This window comes from Procambarus clarkii, chromosome 50 (genome assembly GCF_040958095.1).
Source record: "Procambarus clarkii isolate CNS0578487 chromosome 50, FALCON_Pclarkii_2.0, whole genome shotgun sequence".
NCBI lineage: Eukaryota > Metazoa > Arthropoda > Malacostraca > Decapoda > Cambaridae > Procambarus > Procambarus clarkii.
This window is the reverse complement of record NC_091199.1, coordinates 15,628,129-15,647,235: the sequence shown is the minus strand read 5'-3', so window position 1 is coordinate 15,647,235 and position 19,107 is coordinate 15,628,129. Positions and strand designations below refer to the sequence as shown.

The 19,107-nt window shown below is 46.2% G+C and overlaps 1 protein-coding gene across 3 annotated transcripts in view; it reads right to left on the bottom strand.

Moving 5' to 3' along the window:
• The window catches only part of LOC123772612 (protein bric-a-brac 2), a 309,393-nt gene that overhangs the window by 32,525 nt on the left and 257,761 nt on the right, over nucleotides 1-19,107 (bottom strand). The window contains exon 5 of one of the 3 annotated variants that reach the window (XM_045765844.2): nucleotides 730-5,575. The exons of 1 other annotated variant lie outside the window; for it this stretch is intronic. In XM_045765844.2, the coding sequence (XP_045621800.1) occupies nucleotides 5,219-5,575 (357 nt within the window). In that variant the 3' untranslated portion in view covers nucleotides 730-5,218. Of the gene's footprint in view, nucleotides 1-729; nucleotides 5,576-13,828; nucleotides 14,162-19,107 lie in introns of those variants that run through there. One more of the 3 variants, XM_045765848.2, reaches the window with a different exon arrangement.

Below are 19,107 nucleotides of genomic sequence, written 5' to 3'. Positions count from 1 at the left end.
CACCTCACACTGCCTCTGTTGTTACTAGTGTGAGTAACACCTCACACTGCCTCTGTTGTTGCTAGTGTGAGTAACACCTCACACTGCCTCTGTTGTTACTAGTGTGAGTAACACCTCACACTGCCTCTGTTGTTACTAGTGTGAGTAACACCTCACACTGCCTCTGTTGTTGCTAGTGTGAGCAACACCTCACACTGCCTCTGTTGTTACTAGTGTGAGTAACACCTCACACTGCCTCTGTTGTTGCTAGTGTGAGTAACACCTCACACTGCCTCTGTTGTTGCTAGTGTGAGTAACACCTCACACTGCCTCTGTTGTTACAAGTGTGAGTAACACCTCACACTGCCTCTGTTGTTGCTAGTGTGAATAACACCTCACACTGCCTCTGTTGTTGCTAGTGTGAGTAACACATCACACTGCCTCTGTTGTTGCTAGTGTGTATAACACCTCACACTGCCTCTGTTGTTACTAGTGTGAGTAACACATCACACTGCCTCTGTTGTTACTAGTGTGAGTAACACATCACACTGCCTCTGTTGTTACTAGTGTGAGTAACACCTCACACTGCCTCTGTTGTTACTAGTGTGAGTAACACATCACACTGCCTCTGTTGTTGCTAGTGTGTGTAACACCTCACACTGCCTCTGTTGTTGCTAGTGTGAGTAACTGCTCACTGCCCTGTTATAAATTAATCAATATGCTTATTAACAAATGTAAAAAAAAACTAAATTAATATTAGGATTTTATTAATTTTCACTGTCAACACACATTACTAACTACACTGTTGCAATGATATTAACTTTAATAACTATACTTTTGTAATACCAATAATAAGCATTAGTAACTACGGCACAATGTTGTAGAGCCGGCAGGTGTTACTGAGTTGCTGAAGCTGTGCTAACACCTGTCATATAACACCTGCTGGCACTGTCCACCAGTGTTAACACCTGCTGGCACTGTCTCAGAGTGTTAACACCTGCTGGCACTGTCTCCCAGTGTTAACACCTGCTGGCACTGTCTCCCAGTGTTAACACCTGCTGGCACTGTCTCAGAGTGTTAACACCTGCTGGACTGTCTCAGAGTGTTAACACCTGCTGGCACTGTCTCCCAGTGTTAACACCTGCTGGCACTGTCTCCCAGTGTTAACACCTGCTGGCACTGTCTCAGAGTGTTAACACCTGCTGGCACTGTCTCAGAGTGTTAACACCTGCTGGCACTGTCTCAGAGTGTTAACACCTGCTGGCACTGTCTCCCAGTGTTAACACCTGCTGGCACTGTCTCCCAGTGTTAACACCTGCTGGCACTGTCTCCCAGTGTTAACACCTGCTGGCACTGTCTCCCAGTGTTAACACCTGCTGGCACTGTCTCCCAGTGTTAACACCTGCTGGCACTGTCCCCGAGTGTTAACACCTGCTGGCACTGTCTCCCAGTGTTAACACCTGCTGGCACTGTCTCCCAGTGTTAACACCTGCTGGCACTGTCTCCCAGTGTTAACACCTGCTGGCACTGCCCACCAGTGTTAACACCTGCTGGCACTGTCCACCAGTGTTAACACCTGCTGGCACTGTCTCAGAGTGTTAACACCTGCTGGCACTGTCTCCCAGTGTTAACACCTGCTGGCACTGTCTCGCAGTGTTAACACCTGCTGGCACTGTCTCCCAGTGTTAACACCTGCTGGCACTGTCCTCCAGTGTTAACACCTGCTGGCACTGTCCCCGAGTGTTAACACCTGCTGGCACTGTCCCCGAGTGTTAACACCTGCTGGCACTGTCCCCGAGTGTTAACACCTGCTGGCACTGTCTCCCAGTGTTAACACCTGCTGGCACTGTCCCCGAGTGTTAACACCTGCTGGCACTGTCCCCGAGTGTTAACACCTGCTGGCACTGTCTCCCAGTGTTAACACCTGCTGACACTGTCTCCCAGTGTTAACACCTGCTGGCACTGTCTCCCAGTGTTAACACCTGCTGGCACTGTCCCGAGTGTTAACACCTGCTGGCACTGTCTCCCAGTGTTAACACCTGCTGACACTGTCTCCCAGTGTTAACACCTGCTGGCACTGTCTCCCAGTGTTAACACCTGCTGGCACTGACCACCAGTGTTAACACCTGCTGGCTGGGCCAGGCTCTAGACCACAGTAGTTAGGTGAGAGGGAGCTGAGATAACATAGAGCTTCATGTGATCTTCCACTCTGAGAGCTGAGATAACATAGAGCTTCATGTTATATTCCACTCTGAGAGCTGAGATAACATAGAGCTTCATGTTATATTCCACTCTGAGAGCTGAGATAACATATAGCTTCATGTTATCTTCCACTCTGGGAGCTGAGATAACTAGAGCTTCATGTGATCTTCCACTCTGAGAGCTGAGATAACATAGAGCTTCATGTTATCTTCCACTCTGAGAACTGAGATAACATAGAGCTTCATGTTATATTCCAGTCTGAGAACTGAGATAACATAGAGCTTCATGTTATATTCCAGTCTGAGAGCTGAGATAACATAGAGCTTCATGTTATCTTCCACTCTGGGAGCTGAGATAACTAGAGCTTCATGTGATCTTCCACTCTGGGAGCTGAGATAACTAGAGCTTCATGTGATCTTCCAATCTGAGAGCTGAGATAACTAGAGCTTTATGTGATCTTGTACTCTGAGAGTTGAGATAACTAGAGCTTCATGTGATCTTCCACTCTGAGAGCTGAGATAACTAGAGCTTCATGTGATCTTCCACTCTGAGAGGTGAGATAACTAGAGCTTTATGTGTTCTTGTACTCTGAGAGCTGAGATAACTAGAGCTTCATGTGATCTACTCTGAGAGCTGAGATAACTAGAGCTTCCTGTGGTCTACTCTTAAGAGATGAGATAACTAGAGCTTCATGTGATCTTGTACTCTGAGAGCTGAGATAACTAGAGCTTCATGTGATCTTGTACTCTGAGAGCTGAGATAACTAGAGCTTCATGTGATCTACTCTGAGAGCTGAGCTAACTAGAGCTTCATGTGATCTACTCTGAGAGATGAGATAACTAGAGCTTCATGTGGTCTTCTACTCAGAGAGGTGAGATAACTAGAGCTTCATGTGATCTTGTACTCTGAGAGCTGAGATAACTAGAGTTTCATGTGGTCTTCGACTCTGAGAGCTGAGATAACTAGAGCTTCATGTGGTCTTCTACTCTGAGAGCTGAGATAACTAGAGCTTCATGTGATATTCTACTCTGGGAGCTGAGATAACTAGAGATTCACGTTATCTTTCACTCTGGGAGCTGAGATAACTAGAGCTTCATGTTATCTTCCACTCTGAGATCTAAGATAACTAGAGCTTCATGTGATCTTCCAATCTGGAAGCTGAGATAACTAGAGATTCATGTTATCTTCCACTCTGGAAGCTGAGATAACTAGAGCTTCATGTGATCTTCCACTCTGAGAGCTGAGATAACTAGAGCTTCCTGTGGTCTACTCTTAAGAGATGAGATAACTAGAGCTACATGTGATCTTGTACTCTGAGAGCTGAGATAACTAGAGCTTCATGTGATCTACTCTGAGAGCTGAGCTAACTAGAGCTTCATGTGATCTTCTCTGAGAGCTGAGATAACTAGAGCTTCATGTGATCTTCTACTCTGGGAGCTGAGATAACTAGAGATTCACCTTATCTTTCACTCTGGGAGCTGAGATAACTACAGCTTCATGTTATCTTCCACTCTGAGATCTGAGATAACTAGAGCTTCATGTGATCTTCCAATCTGGAAGCTGAGATAACTAGAGATTCATGTTATCTTCCACTCTGGAAGCTGAGATAACTAGAGATTCATGTTATCTTCCACTCTGGAAGCTGAGATAACTAGAGCTTCATGTGATCTTCCACTCTGAGAGCTGAGATAACTAGAGCTTCCTGTGGTCTACTCTTAAGAGATGAGATAACTAGAGCTACATGTGATCTTGTACTCTGAGAGCTGAGATAACTAGAGCTTCATGTGATCTACTCTGAGAGCTGAGCTAACTAGAGCTTCATGTGATCTTCTCTGAGAGCTGAGATAACTAGAGCTTCATGTGATCTTCTACTCTGGGAGCTGAGATAACTAGAGATTCACCTTATCTTTCACTCTGGGAGCTGAGATAACTACAGCTTCATGTTATCTTCCACTCTGAGATCTGAGATAACTAGAGCTTCATGTGATCTTCCAATCTGGAAGCTGAGATAACTAGAGATTCATGTTATCTTCCACTCTGGAAGCTGAGATAACTAGAGCTTCATGTGATCTTCCACTCTGGGAGCTGAGATAACTAGAGCTTCATGTGATCTTCTACTCTGGGAGCTGAGATAACTAGAGCTTCATGTGATCTTCCACTCTGGGAGCTGAGATAACTAGAGCTTCATGTGATCTTCCACTCTGGGAGCTGAGATAACTAGAGCTTCATGTGATCTTCCACTCTGGGAGCTGAGATAACTAGAGCTTCATGTGATCTTCCACTCTGATAGCTGAGATAACTAGAGCTTCATGTGGTCTTCTACTCTGGGAGCTGAGATAACTAGAGCTTCATGTGATCTTCCACTCTGGGAGCTAAGATAACTAGAGCTTCATGTGATCTTCCACTCTGGGAGCTGAGATAACTAGAGCTTCATGTGATCTTCCACTCTGGGAGCTGAGATACCTAGAGCTTCATGTGATCTTCCACTCTGGGAGCTGAGATAACTAGAGCTTCATGTGATCTTCCACTCTGGGAGCTGAGATAACTAGAGCTTCATGTGATCTTCCAATCTGAGAGCTGAGATAACTAGAGCTTCACGTTATCTTTCACTCTGGGAGCTTAGATAACTAGAGCTTCATGTGATCTTCTACTCCGAGAGCTAAGATAACTAGAGCTTCATGTGGTCTTCTACTCAGAGAGGTGAGATAACTAGAGCTTCATCTGGTCTTCTACTCTGTGAGTTGAGATAACTAGATCTCCATGTGATCTTCCAATCTGAGAGCTGAGATAACTAGAGCTTCATGTGATCTTCCAATCTGAGAGCTGAGATAACTAGAGCTTCACGTTATCTTCCACTCTGAGAGATGAGATAACTAGAGCTTCATGTGATCTTCCACTCTGAGAGCTGAGATAACTAGAGCTTCATGTGGTCTTCCACTCTGGGAGCTGAGATAACTAGAGCTTCATGTGATCTTCCACTCTGGGAGCTGAGATAACTAGAGCTTCATGTGATCTTCCACTCTGAGAGCTGAGATAACTAGAGCTTCATGTGGTCTTCCACTCTGGGAGCTGAGTGTCTGTTCTTAAAGTGAGCACTGAGGTTACTGGGGTCGCTGGTCTGGTAGGGGCAGAGGGCACAGTGGTAGGGCTTCTCTCCGGTGTGAGTCCTGAGGTGCTTCTTCAGGTCGTGACTGCGGTGGGTGCGGTAGTCACAGTGAGAGCACACGAAGGGCCAGTTATCATTGTGTCTGCGGATGTGTTGAGCCAGGAGGAGCGGGCAGGTGGTAGTGAACCTACACAAGGGGCAGGGGTGGGCGCCGCACGCTGGGGCGGAGGCCGCGCCTGGCACACACCCGCCGGCTACTACACCCCGCACCGACCCGCCTTCACACACCTGCAAAGACACGCTACTGTTACTCGGGACCAGTGCCAGTACACACCTGCCTTCTTTATCACCTGTTCCTGTACTACACCTGCCAGTCTACTCCACCTGCCAGTCTACTCCACCTGCCTTCTTTATCACCTGTTCCTGTACTACACCTGCCAGTCTACTCCACCTGCCAGTCTACTCCACCTGCCTTCTTTATCACCTGTTCCTGTACTCCACTTGCCAGTCTACTCCACCTGCCAGTCTACTCCACCTGCCAGTCTACTCCACCTGCCAGTCTACTCCACCTGCCAGTCTACTCCACCTGTCAGTCTACTCCACCTGCCAGTCTACTCCACCTGCCAGTCTACTCCACCTGTCAGTCTACTCCACCTGCCAGTCTACTCCACCTGCCAGTCTACTCCACCTGCCAGTCTACTCCACCTGCCAGTCTACTCCACCTGTCAGTCTACTCCACCTGCCAGTCTACTCCACCTGCCAGTCTACTCCACCTGCCAGTCTACTCCACCTGCCAGTCTACTCCACCTGCCAGTCTACTCCACCTGCCAGTCTACTCCACCTGCCAGTCTACTCCACCGGCCCGTCTTTTTTACCTATAAGAGAAAGTGTTTGTATGAATGTGTTTCTGTCCAAATATAGAGGCCCGACGCCCGGCGCTAGTCTCTCTCAAGTGTGCAGGGACACTCTGTGTGGGATTGACGGAGACTGGTTCGTATTATGGGGGGGGGGTTGAGGTGGACGCAGGGGGGATGGAGGGGGAAGGGGTGACAGGGGAGGAGCAGGGGGGACACATAGGGGGGCAGGGAGGACGCCTTGGGGACGCAGGTAGAGGGGGGGGGAGTAGGGAAAGACGGTCCTGGGGGAGGGGGGGGGAGGGGACGCGGTGGAAAAGTGGGGGGGGGGAGGTAGAGCAGATGCAGAGACACATATTTTGGTTTTCGTGAATCCTACAAAACTGACATCATTATCCATACTCCAGGAACTGGCATCACTATCCACACTCCAGGAACTGACATCACTATCCACACTCCAGGAACTGACATCAACATCAAAATAGCAGGAACTACAGGAACTGACATACAAATTTATTAATTTCAAATTCTGTTCACCCAAGAAACTTATACTATTTATATTTTTAACTTTCATTTGCAAAAACAAAAAAAAAAGTGGTATATTAAATATTTTAAGACTTGGCCCAATAGAATTTGGTGTTTCTTTAATAGAGAGAGAAGCTTATATTGCCTGCAGGAAGAAATCTATACTGCTAATGATGGGGGATTTCAACCAAGGAAAGATAGACTGGGGAAAATAGAGAACCACACGGAGGGACAGAAACACGGAGAGCTAAACTATTAGACGAGGAGACAAAAAAAAACTTTCTATGTCAACATGTCAAGGGGTCCACAAACATGAGAGGGAATGATGAACCAGCGAGACTTGGTCTGGTAGTCAACGTTGGTAGTCACCCTTTACTGAACCAGTCAGACATAAGGGAAGTCAAATTTGCACAGTAGAATAACAGCATACTGGAACAAAAGATACGGAAGGAAATGCAGAATAGAACAGTGAAGAGTAGAGGTGCCATAGGCACAATCAGAGAACACTGTCTGAACATCAGAGGTCCACAGCTGTTCAACACCCTCCCAGCAGGCATTAAAAATATTGCTGGAACAAATGTGGATGTATTAGAGTAGCTCTTAGATAAGTTCTTGCAAGAAGTGCCGGACCAACCAGGCTGTACTGGATATGTAGGCCTGAGGGCCGCTCCAAGCAACAGCCTGTTGGATCAAGTTATCACAAGTCGGAGTAGAAGAACTTGCAGAATCTTTTCCAGGTATGTATACCATGCAAAGGGATTGAGAAGATTGTGAGAAAAAGGCTTGTAGCACATTTGGAGTGAAGTTACGTTGTAACACCACCAGCATGGGTTCAGGGATGGCAAATCGTGCTTCACTGGTTTAATAGAATTCTATGGCCAGGCAACAAGCATTAAACAAGAAATAGAAAGATGGGCAGACTGCATTTTCTTAGAATGTCAGAAGGCTTTTGATAAAGTCCTTCTAACGAGGATGTTGCCTGTAAATGATCTGGTTGACACCTGGTTGATGGGGTTCTGGTTGATACCTGGTTGATGGGGTTCTGGGAGTTCTTCTACTCCCCAAGCCCGGCCCGAGGCCAGGCTTGACTTGTGAGAGTTTGGTCTACCAGGCTGTTGCTTGGAGCGGCCCGCAGGCCCACGTATACCTGGTTGATGGGGTTCTGGGAGTTCTTCTACTCCCCAAACCCGGCCCCGAGGCCAGGCTTGACTTGTGAGAGTTTGGCCCACCAGACTGTTGCTTGGAGCAGCCCGCAGGCCCACATACCCACCACAGCCTGGTTGGTCTGGCACTCCTTGGAGGAAAGTATCTAGTTTCCTCTTGAAGATATCCACTGTTGTTCCGGCAATACCTGTATCTATATTGTATCCCGCAATATCTGTATCTACCGGAGGGCATAGGCTTATTCCTCTCAATGTTTGATGATGATGCAAAAATTATGAGAAGGATTAAGACAGAGGAGGAGAGAAAGAGACTACAAGATGACCTGCACAGATTGAAGCAATGGTCCAACAAATGTTTAACTCGAGCCAGTGTAAAGTGATCAAGATAACACCCGCACTACTACCAAAAGTGGACGAACCACTACCAAAACAACTCCCCCTGGACCAAGGATGAGAGGGGGGGGGCGGGGAGAACTACCAAAACAACTCCCCCTGGACCAAGGATGAGAGGGGGGGGGGGCGGGGAGAACTACCAAAACAACTCCCCCTGGACCAAGGATGAGAGGGGGGGGGGAGAACTACCAAAACAACACCCCCTGGACCAAGGATGAGAGGGGGGGGGGAGAACTACCAAAACAACACCCCCTGGACCAAGGATGAGAGGGGGGGGGAGAACTACCAAAACAACACCCCCTGGACCAAGGATGAGGGGGGCGGGGAGAACTACCAAAGCCCATCAGAAGTGACATAAAATATTGGAAATCATTTATATTTGTAAACATACGAGGCCTAAAGTCGCAATCAAGAAATAAAGTTTTCATAAATGGCTCCCTAATACAATCGAACTCAATATTTGGTGCATTTACAGAAACCCACACGAAACATCACATAGATAATGAGATCTGGATGCCAAATTATAATCTATATAGATGTAACAGAGTAATTGGGTCAAGTGGAGGAGTAGGTCTGTATATTAAAGAGGAGCTGGCATATCTTGAGGTTAGGTTATCTTGAGATGATTTCGGGGCTTTAGTGTCCCCGCGGTCCGGTCCTCGACCAGGCCTCCACCCCCAGGAAGCAGCCCGTGACAGCTGACTAACTCCCAGGTACCTATTTACTGCTAGGTAACAGGGGCATTCAGGGTGAAAGAAACTTTGCCCATTTGTTTCTGCCTCGTGCGGGAATCGAACCCGCGCCACAGAATTACGAGTCCTGCGCGCTATCCACCAGGCTACGAGGCCCTACATGCACAGAACTTCTGAACTCGGCCAATATAAACCGCCAGATGCAACAGTTGAGGAATTCGCTGAGCAGATGCATAATAGAGAATATCATTGATAACCTAGCAAACCCAGAACCAGATATTATCTTCCTTGGAGACTTCAATCAACCCGGTTTAAAATGGAGAATAGTAAACAATAGCAGTATAGCAGGAACTCAACCTGGAAACAACCCACCACAGGTCAGAGAATAATTCAATTTCTTCCTTTATTATGCACCCCATACCCATCCCGTGGGCGGTCGTGTAAAGGATTACAGAGGCACATAATCGGTTCAGGAACTGAACCATCTAGTTCGTTTAGCTAAGCAAATAACAATTTTTTGACGCTAATTACAAAATTGTGTATGTTATATATACATGTACACATGCTCATACATACATGTACATATATATATACGTATACATATATACATACACATACATATTTAATCACCCACACAAATACACACATCAATAATCTTTTGTGTCACAAGTGATTCAACAAGAGGCTCACAACAGTCACTATACAAGGCACTTTACATCTATGGTGAGTCACACAGTTACTAGTCTTGCTGCACACCCACCCAACTGGGCGGCAGCTTTACAGTCATGTGCACCACACCCACCCAACTGGGCGGCAGCTTTACAGTCATGTGCTCCACACCCACCCAACTGGGCGGCAGCTTTACAGTTATGTGCTCCACACCCACCCAACTGGGCGGCAGCTTTACAGTCATGTGCTCCACACCCACCCAACTGGGCGGCAGCTTTACAGTCATGTGCTCCACACCCACCCAACTGGGCGGCAGCTTTACAGTCATGTGCTCCACACCCACCCAACTGGGCGGCAGCTTTACAGTCATGTGCACCACACCCACCCAACTGGGCGGCAGCTTTACAGTCATGTGCTCCACACACCCACCCAACTGGGCGGCAGCTTTACAGTCATGTGCTCCACACCCACCCAACTGGGCGGCAGCTTTACAGTCATGTGCTCCACACCCACCCAACTGGGCGGCAGCTTTACAGTCATGTGCTCCACACCCACCCAACTGGGCGGCAGCTTTACAGTCATGTGCTCCACACCCACCCAACTGGGCGGCAGCTTTACAGTCATGTGCTCCACACCCACCCAACTGGGCGGCAGCTTTACAGTCATGTGCTCCACACCCACCCAACTGGGCGGCAGCTTTACAGTCATGTGCATGCATTATCTACAATAAGCAAATTTTGGATACTTCGCTAAGATTTCGGGCAGCACATCATTATGAATGAAGTACTGACACATTTCTTGGACATTATTGATGGTGTTATCTCTAAATTCCGCGATTTTTTCACATTCCATTATATAATGACGCAAAGTATGCGAATAGTTCTGCTGACAGAGTTTACATTTAGTCAGATCTACATCAGCAGATGTTACAAATTCTCAAGAGGTACTTGTAGCCGAGACTAAGCCTAGCATTGGTCACATGTAGACGTCTGCTAACCTTATTGGATGATCCATAGACGTGCGGTTCTGCCTGCATAATAGAATGACGATAGATGGAGTAGCTGGTGGGAATTTCACTTTGCCTCAAGTCTCCGAAATTTAGTTGATGATCCCGGAATATTATTGCCCTCAGGCTGCTCAAAGGCAGTCCAAGTTGATAATCAATTCCCTCTTTACGAACAAAAGTCTTGGCCAACTCATCAGTTCTATCATGCATTCGGAGACCAATATGGGAAGGAATCCACAGGAGACAGACTCTGACTCCAGAGAACTACTGGTCAGAGAACTATCTTGAGGTTATCTTGAGATGATTTCGGGGCTTTAGTGTCCCCGCGGCCCGGTCCTCGACCAGGCCTCCACCCCCAGGAAGCAGCCCGTGACAGCTGACTAACACCCAGGTACCTAATTTACTGCTAGGTAACAGGGGCATAGGGTGAAAGAAACTCTGCCCATTGTTTCTCGCCGGCGCCTGGGATCGAACCCAGGACCACAGGATCACAAGTCCCGCGTGCTGTCCGCTCGGCCGACCGGCTCCTACTGAGATTCTGTGAAAAATTATCGCTCAATCAGCAGATTACAGAACCGACTAGTAACGAAAAAAAACACTAGACCTGATCTTCACCAACAATGAAGAACTAATTAGAGATATTACAATCTCAGATACTACATACTCAGATCACAAGCTCTTTGAAGTTCACATTAACATTAACATCTCTATTAAGTCCAAGACGATCAACAAGAGAGGAGGGGCATTCAATCAATTCAATTTCAACAATGAGAGGATAGACTGGGAAAAAATAAATGTAGACCTTACAACCATTCAATAGGACACGGTCTTAAGCGACAAAACTCCCACACAGGGAATAGCTCAACTTACAGCTGAAGCTTACAAGGTTTGCCTGAAGCACGTGCCTGTGAGGAGGGGCAGAAAGAGGACCACTCTAGATAGAGAACGCAGACGACTGTACAGGAGAAGGAAAAAAATCACGGAAATGCTTGAGCAGACACGACTAATGAAAGGAAAATAAACCTAAACAGGGAGATGGAAGAACTAGAGCAGACATTGAAGCGATCATAAGAGTCTGAGGAAATGGAATTGGTACAGAGAGCTATACAACAGATAAATACAAATCCAAAATATTTTTTCATATATGCAAAATCAAAATAAAAAACTTCTGCTAGTATTGAAACTTTTATTACAACTGAAGGTTCGTACACAGAGGTCAAAAAAGAAATTAGTGAAATTCTAAGAAGCCAGTATGAGGCTATGTTTAGCACACCAATAAAAAACATGAAAGTTGACGATCCAAACAGCTTCTTTATGAATGACATCCAAGATCCAGATAATTGTTATTAACACAAACTCGGAAGACATTGAAAATGAAATTGACAACATGCTCATGCACTCAGCTCCTGGTCCTGACTCATGGAATTCAACATTCATAAAGAAATGTAAAGTAGCAGTAGTGCGAGCGCTCAGTGTAATATGGAGCAAGAGCCTGGGTACAGGGGAGATACCAGCAGCACTTAACTCTGCAGATATAGCTCCGCTGCACAAGGGGGGGGGGGGGAGAGTATCACAGCAGCAACAGTAACAGTCTGCTGACGTATAGCAACAGTAACAGTCTGCTGATGATCAGCAACAGTAACACTTTGCTGGTGTATAACAACAGTAACAGTCTGCTGATGATCAGCAACAGTAACAGTCTGCTGGTGGATCACAGCAGCAACAGTAACAGTCTGCTGATGTATAGCAACAGTAACAGTCTGCTGATGTATAGCAACAGTAACAGTCTGCTGATGTATAGCAACAGGAACAGTCTGCTGATGTATAGCAACAGGAACAGTCTGCTGATGTATAGCAACAGGAACAGTCTGCTGATGTATCACAACAGTAACAGTCTGCTGATGTATAGCAACAGTAACAGTCTGCTGATGTATAGCAACAGTAACAGTCTGCTGATGTATAGCAACAGGAACAGTCTGCTGATGTATAGCAACAGGAACAGTCTGCTGATGTATCACAACAGTAACAGTCTGCTGATGTATAGCAACAGTAACAGTCTGCTGACGTATTACCAACAATAACAGTCTGCTGACGTATTACCAACAATAACAGTCTGCTGATGAACAGCAACAGAAACAGTCTGCTGATGGATCACAGCAGCAACAATAACAGTCTGCTGATGAACAGCAACAGAAATAGTCTGCTGGTGGATCACAGCAGCAACAGTAACAGTCTGCTGATGTATAGCAACAGTAACAGTCTGCTGATGAACAGCAACAGTAACAGTCTGCTGATGTATAGCAACAGTAACAGTCTGCTGATGTATAGCAACAGCAACAGTCTGCTGATGTATAGCAACAGTAACAGTCTGCTGATGTATCACAGCAACAACAGTAACAGTCTGCTGCACAATAGCAAGACTTATGAGCACTATATTGCACAGTACCCCAGGTGAACCCTCCCTGCACAGTAGCAAGACTTATGAGCACTATACCCCACAGTACCCCAGGTGAACCCTCCCTGCACAGTAGCAAGACTTATGAGCACTATACTGCACAGTACCCCAGGTGAACCCTCCCTGCACAATAGCAAGACTTATGAGCACTATACTGCACAGTACCCCAGGTGAACCCTCCCTGCACAGTAGCAAGACTTATGAGCACTATACTGCACAGTAGCGAACCAAAAGGTCAAATACCAAAGGTGACATTAATGAGATGAAATACACAGGTGTTTGTCACTCTGACACAAGCGGTGGTGTACTGTATTAGTCTACTGCATGTGAACCGTCTCGGGGGAGAGCACAACACTGCTGTCAGTGAAGCAGCAGCAGCAGCAGCAGCAGCAGCAGCAGCAGCAGCAGCAGCAACAGCAGCAGCAGCAGCGGCAGCGGCAGCAGCAGCAGCAGCAGCAGCGGCAGCGGCAGCGGCAGCAGCAGCAGCGGCAGCAGCAGCAGCAGCAGCAGCAGCGGCAGCAGCAGCAGCGGCAGCAGCAGCAGCAGCAGCAGCAGCAGCAGCGGCAGCAGCAGCAGCAGCAGCAGCAGCAGCAGCAGCGGCAGCAGCAGCAGCGGCAGCAGCAGCAGCAGCAGCAACAGCGGCAGCGGCAGCCAGCAGTAGGCAGAAGCAGTGTGAGGTCAGACCAGAAACAAGAGAGGTTTCAAGAGACAGGCAAGAGAAACCAGGTTGAGAGAAGTGAATAGAGAAGAGTGAGGAAGGAAGGTGAGGATGAGGACTTTACCCTTGGCCAGTACAGACGGGTGTACAGTGAGGTCACTGCTGGACATAGTGAGGGTGCTTGGCAGCCAGGTGGGTCTGCAGGTGGACGGCATAAGTGGTGCGATACGGGCAGACTGGGCAGCGGTGGGGGCGCTGCAGCTCCCCCTGGTGGCGGCTCTGCAGGTGCCGCTTCAAGTCGTGACTGCGATTGGTCTTGTAGTGGCACTGGGTGCAGACAAATGCCCAGCCCCCCGTGTGTTCTCTGACGTGGTCGCTGAGGGCATACTTGCTGGGGGCACTCACCCGACAGATGGGACAAGGGAAGGACCCCGGCATCATCAAGCTGCCCACACTCACCTGTAAAGACATCCACACTGTAGTGTCACCACACTGGCCGCCACCTCACCATCATATTCCACCCATCGCCAACACAAACATTCTCTAATAAAGTCATTCTCACCCACTTTGAGGCACTGAAACCTCTCTTATTGCTGTGCTTCGCTCTGTGTTGTGTGCTTCACAAACACTGGAGACGGAGTTCGCTTGTGTGCTGGAACTGCTTGGGCAACTGCACCTCTACTTATTGTTTATAATTCTTCCAATCTTTAAAGCTGGAAAAGTGAGGTTAAGGCTTAAGTAGCGACCTTGACACCCAGAGGTAATAGTTTACTGAGACTGGACAGAAGAAAGTCAGATTTAAAGTAACGTACACAAACATAGATGGGATAACAAGCAAAGCCAGTGAACTTGGGGAAATGCACAAAAGGACAACCCGCATATAATAGCAACGAAACAAAATTGTTAGGTATGATAACGAACGCAGTATTTCTCCTTGACTGTACTGTAATAAGGAGAGAGTGGGAAGGAAGGAGTGGGAGGAGGAGGAGAACTGATAAGAAAGGACTGGAGTTTCAAGGAGATGGTTATCCAGGCTGTGAGACTACATAAGAGGCGCCATGATGATGGCAGGACCATACAAAGTAGCACTAGCAGTGATATATAACCCTTCACTAAATGATAGAAGACCAAGGCAAGAGTATGACAGGAACAACATGACAATTACTATTATAGTTGAAAGAGCAGCCGTTGCCTTCTTTAGAAATCAACCCCAACTACTGGTGAAGAGCAGAGGTGCCATAGGCACAATCAGAGAACACTGTATAAACATCAGAGGTCCACGGTTGTTCAACGTCCTCCCAGCAAGCATAAGAAATATTGCCGGAACAACCGTGGACATTTTCAAGGGGAAACTAGATTTATTCCTCCAAGGAGTGCCGGACCAACCGGGCTGTGGTGGGTATGTGGGCCTGCGGGCCGCTCCAAGCAACAGCCTGGTGGACCAAACTCTCACAAGTCAAGCCTGGCCTCGGGCCGGGCTTGGGGAGTAGAACAACTCCCAGAACCCCATCAACCAGGTATCAACCAGGTACTTATCACGGAAGACTTCAACCATGGAAAGATAGACTGGGAGACCAAAGAACCACATAGAGGTACAGAAACATGAAAAGCTAAACTATTGAACGTGGCAACAAGAAACTTTTTAAACCCGCATGTCAAGGGACCCACAAGAATATGAGGCTAAACTTGACCTGGCATTTACTTTGAACGACTCAGACATATGGGAAATCAACTTTGAAGCCCCTGTGGGAATGAATGCTCACAGTGTACTGATGTTTGAGTGTCTGGGAGAAGTAGGGTTAATGTGCTCAAGAAAGGCATCAGCAAACAACAGGCTGGCGTACTGATAGGGAAACTATGAGGAGATAACAACATTCCTAACAGATAAACCATGGGTAACAGAGCTCAGAGGAGGTGCTGCACAAGACATAATGAAATACATCTCGCAGGAGATAAGGAGGCAGCTGACAAGTTTGTTCCAGTCTTAAAGGAAAAAACGAAATGCAAATGAGAAACCCATTATTTAATCAGGGATGTAATCTGGCAAAGCAACTAAGTACAATGGCGTGTAGAAACTTCAGAGATAACAGGACACTAGAGAGTAGCGAAAGATACCAAAGAGCCAGAAATAAGTATCTCAGAGAGAGAAGAGAGGCAGAAAGACTGTATGAAAATGACATAGCAAATAAGGCAAAGACCCAACCCAAACTGCTGCACAGCCATATCAGAAGGAAAGCAACAATGAAAGAACAGGTAATGAAACTGAGGATAGGGGTAGACAGGTTCACTACAAATGACAAGCAAGTATGTGAGGAACTCGATAAGAGATTCCAGGAGACCTTCACAATAGTGCAGAAAGTTCTTAAATTAAGAGAGGGAATATAAAACCAGGCAACACTAGAGGAGTTTGTAATTACCAGTGGAGAGGTAATGAAGCACTTGCTTGAATTGGATATGGCTATAGGTCCAGACAATATATCACCATGGATTCTAAAAGAAGGTGCAGAAGCACTGTGCCTACTACTCTCAATGGTGTATAACGTCATTGGTTACAGGAGAGCTGCCACAAGTTTGGAAGACGGCTAATATACTCCCAATATACAAGAAGGGCGACACAGGAGGCATTAAACTACAAGTCAGTGTCCCTAATTCCCACACTATATAGCAAGATGATGGGGAAGATTGTGATAAAGACTAGTAAAACATCTGGCAAGAAACAACTTAGTACAGCAACAGTAATACATCACCAGCATGGGTCTAGGGATGGCAAATCTTGACTCACAGCTCTAAAAAACTGTATGACCAGGCGACAAAAATTAGGCAAAAAGAAAGAAAAAAAAAAGACAAGGGTGGGCAGAGTGAACATTTTTGGATTCTGCTTGAAGTCTGCTTGATGGGGTCCTGGGAGTTCTTCTACTCCCCAAGCCCAGCCCGAGGCCAGGCTTGACTTGTGGGTAAGACTTGTAGGTAAGACTTGACTTGTGGGTTGACTTTCTTGCCAGAAAGCCTATGACACAGTACCCCATGAGAGACTGGTGCTTAGGCTAGAGATGCAGGCAGGAAATAAAAGGGAAGGTACTCCAGTAGATGAGGGAGTACCTAATCAAAAGAAGACAGCGAGTCACTGTGAGGGGCGAGGCGTCACCAGTGGAGTCTCACACGGTTCAGTCCATTGACTTATCCTGTTTCTGATATATGTAAACGATCTCGCCGAGGGAGATCGTTTACATTGATCGTTAGACATTAAGAGGACTCTGTCGTCTAAATGTCTGCAGATGACGTGAAAATGATGAGGATTAAGACCTAGCAAGATAGCAAGAGGCTACAAGATGACCTAGACAAACTGAAGGATCTGTGTCCCTAATTCCCATATTATATAGCAAATGGTTACTAGAGTTCAACTCAAGTACATGTAAAGTAAGGAAGCTAGGTGGAGGGAAGAGGAGGCCAGACACGGGATACCGAATGGGAGATGAAGTCCTTCATAAAACAAGCCGAGAAAGATATAGGAGTTTATATCATGCTAATCCTGTCTCCTGAAGCCCACATCAAAAGAATATCATCGGCAGCATATTCGAAGCTGGCTAACTTCAGAAGGCAGATAAAAAATATTGAGGACGCGACAAACCTCCTATCCTATGTAAATCGGGTTTTTCAATGGACCACAGATACTGATATGATGTTTAATGAAAATAAGTTCCAGTCATGCGCTATGGAAAAAAATAATATTTAAAAACGGAAACCATATATATAAAACAGAATTAAATCACACTATAGGACGATAAAACAACGTGAAGGATCTAGGAATAATCATGTCAGAAGACCTTACCTTTACAGAACGCCAAAAAGTAGCCGTTACGACTGCAAGAAAAATGACAGATTGGATAACAAGGACCTTCCAAACAAGGATGCCATATCAATGATAATACTTTTCAACACACTAGTGCTCTCTGGGGTGGAACATTGTTGCACTCCTAACAGCCCCATTCAGAGCCAGAGAAATTGCTGACCTGGAGAGCGTGCAAAGATCCTTTACTGCTAGAATCCACTCTTATAAGTCACCTTAATTTTTGGGACATTAAAAGTTCTAAATCTGTATTCTCTAGAGCGCAGGGCGAGAGATACATAATAATCTACACGTGGAAGATATTAGAGTGATTGGTTCCAAATTTCAACACAGAAATAACATCACATGAGACCAGGAGGCATGGCAAAATGCGCCCCGTTGACAAGCAAAGGGGCAATAGGTATGCTGAGAGAGAACTCTATCAACATTAGAGGCCCAAGACTTCAACACTCTCCTGCTACACATAAGTGGCATAACTGGCCGACCTCTCACTCTGTTCAAGAGAGAGAGAACTCGACAAACACCTCCAAAGAATCAACCAGGCTGTGATTCATACGTCAGGCTGCGAACAGCCGCGTCCAACAGCCTGGTTGACACGCTTCAACCGCGGGGCTGTTGATCCCCCGGAAGCTAAACAAAGTAGAAATATGTGTAAGTAATAATTTAGAACTTTGTATACACCACATATGTAAGACCAATCCCGGAGTATGCAGCCCAGCATGGAGTCCTCACCTTGTCAAGCATTAACGACGCTAGAGGGTCGTCACAAAGGATGTGACGTCACCAGCAGGGTACCTGACCTCGAGGACCTCAACAGTTTCTTGTGGTGCTCCGGGTCTCCCCATTACCACCTTCACCAAACATTGGCTTACAGCTTCCTCGTGGCCAGGTGGTAGTGTTTGTGGAAATATTATTTTAGTGTCACCTTTATTTTTGTGTTAAAGTAAGTTTATTCATGTGTTGTTATTATTGTTCTCTTGTGTGCTAGCCAAGCATGTTTTATCAGGAGTTGGTTATTTTTCATATTTTACTTGTTCATTTTATTATTAGAGTAAAAAGCTTAATTTTTTGTCTTCATTCCTGTGGAATTTTTCACACTGCAAAGGCCAATGCAGCTTTTTTTTTTTTTAATTAATGAGAAGTGGGAGTCACGTTACAGCTGCCAAGTACAGTTCCACTCCGGCGTCACGTGCCAAGTACAGTTCCACTCCGGCGTCACGTCATGCATGTTTTCCCAATATTTTGTTTGCTACCTTTTTAAATATTTTTTTGCCTCCGTGTTTTTAATATTTTTTTTTTCTTGCTACTTTTTTCCCTAACTGCTTCTATTTATTAGGTTGTTCTCTCAATATTTCTCCAGTCACTCCATACTAACAAGTAACTTTTCCATTATCAGAAACTGTAGGTCAATGTAAATCCATACATTATCCCCTACATGTTTTATCTTGATGTGATACACCCTCTTATTACCAGTATCTGGGTGTATCACTTCCTTGCAACCTTGCAATAGATGAACCAATCTATTTTCCATTATTAAACTATCTCATCAAGGGATCAT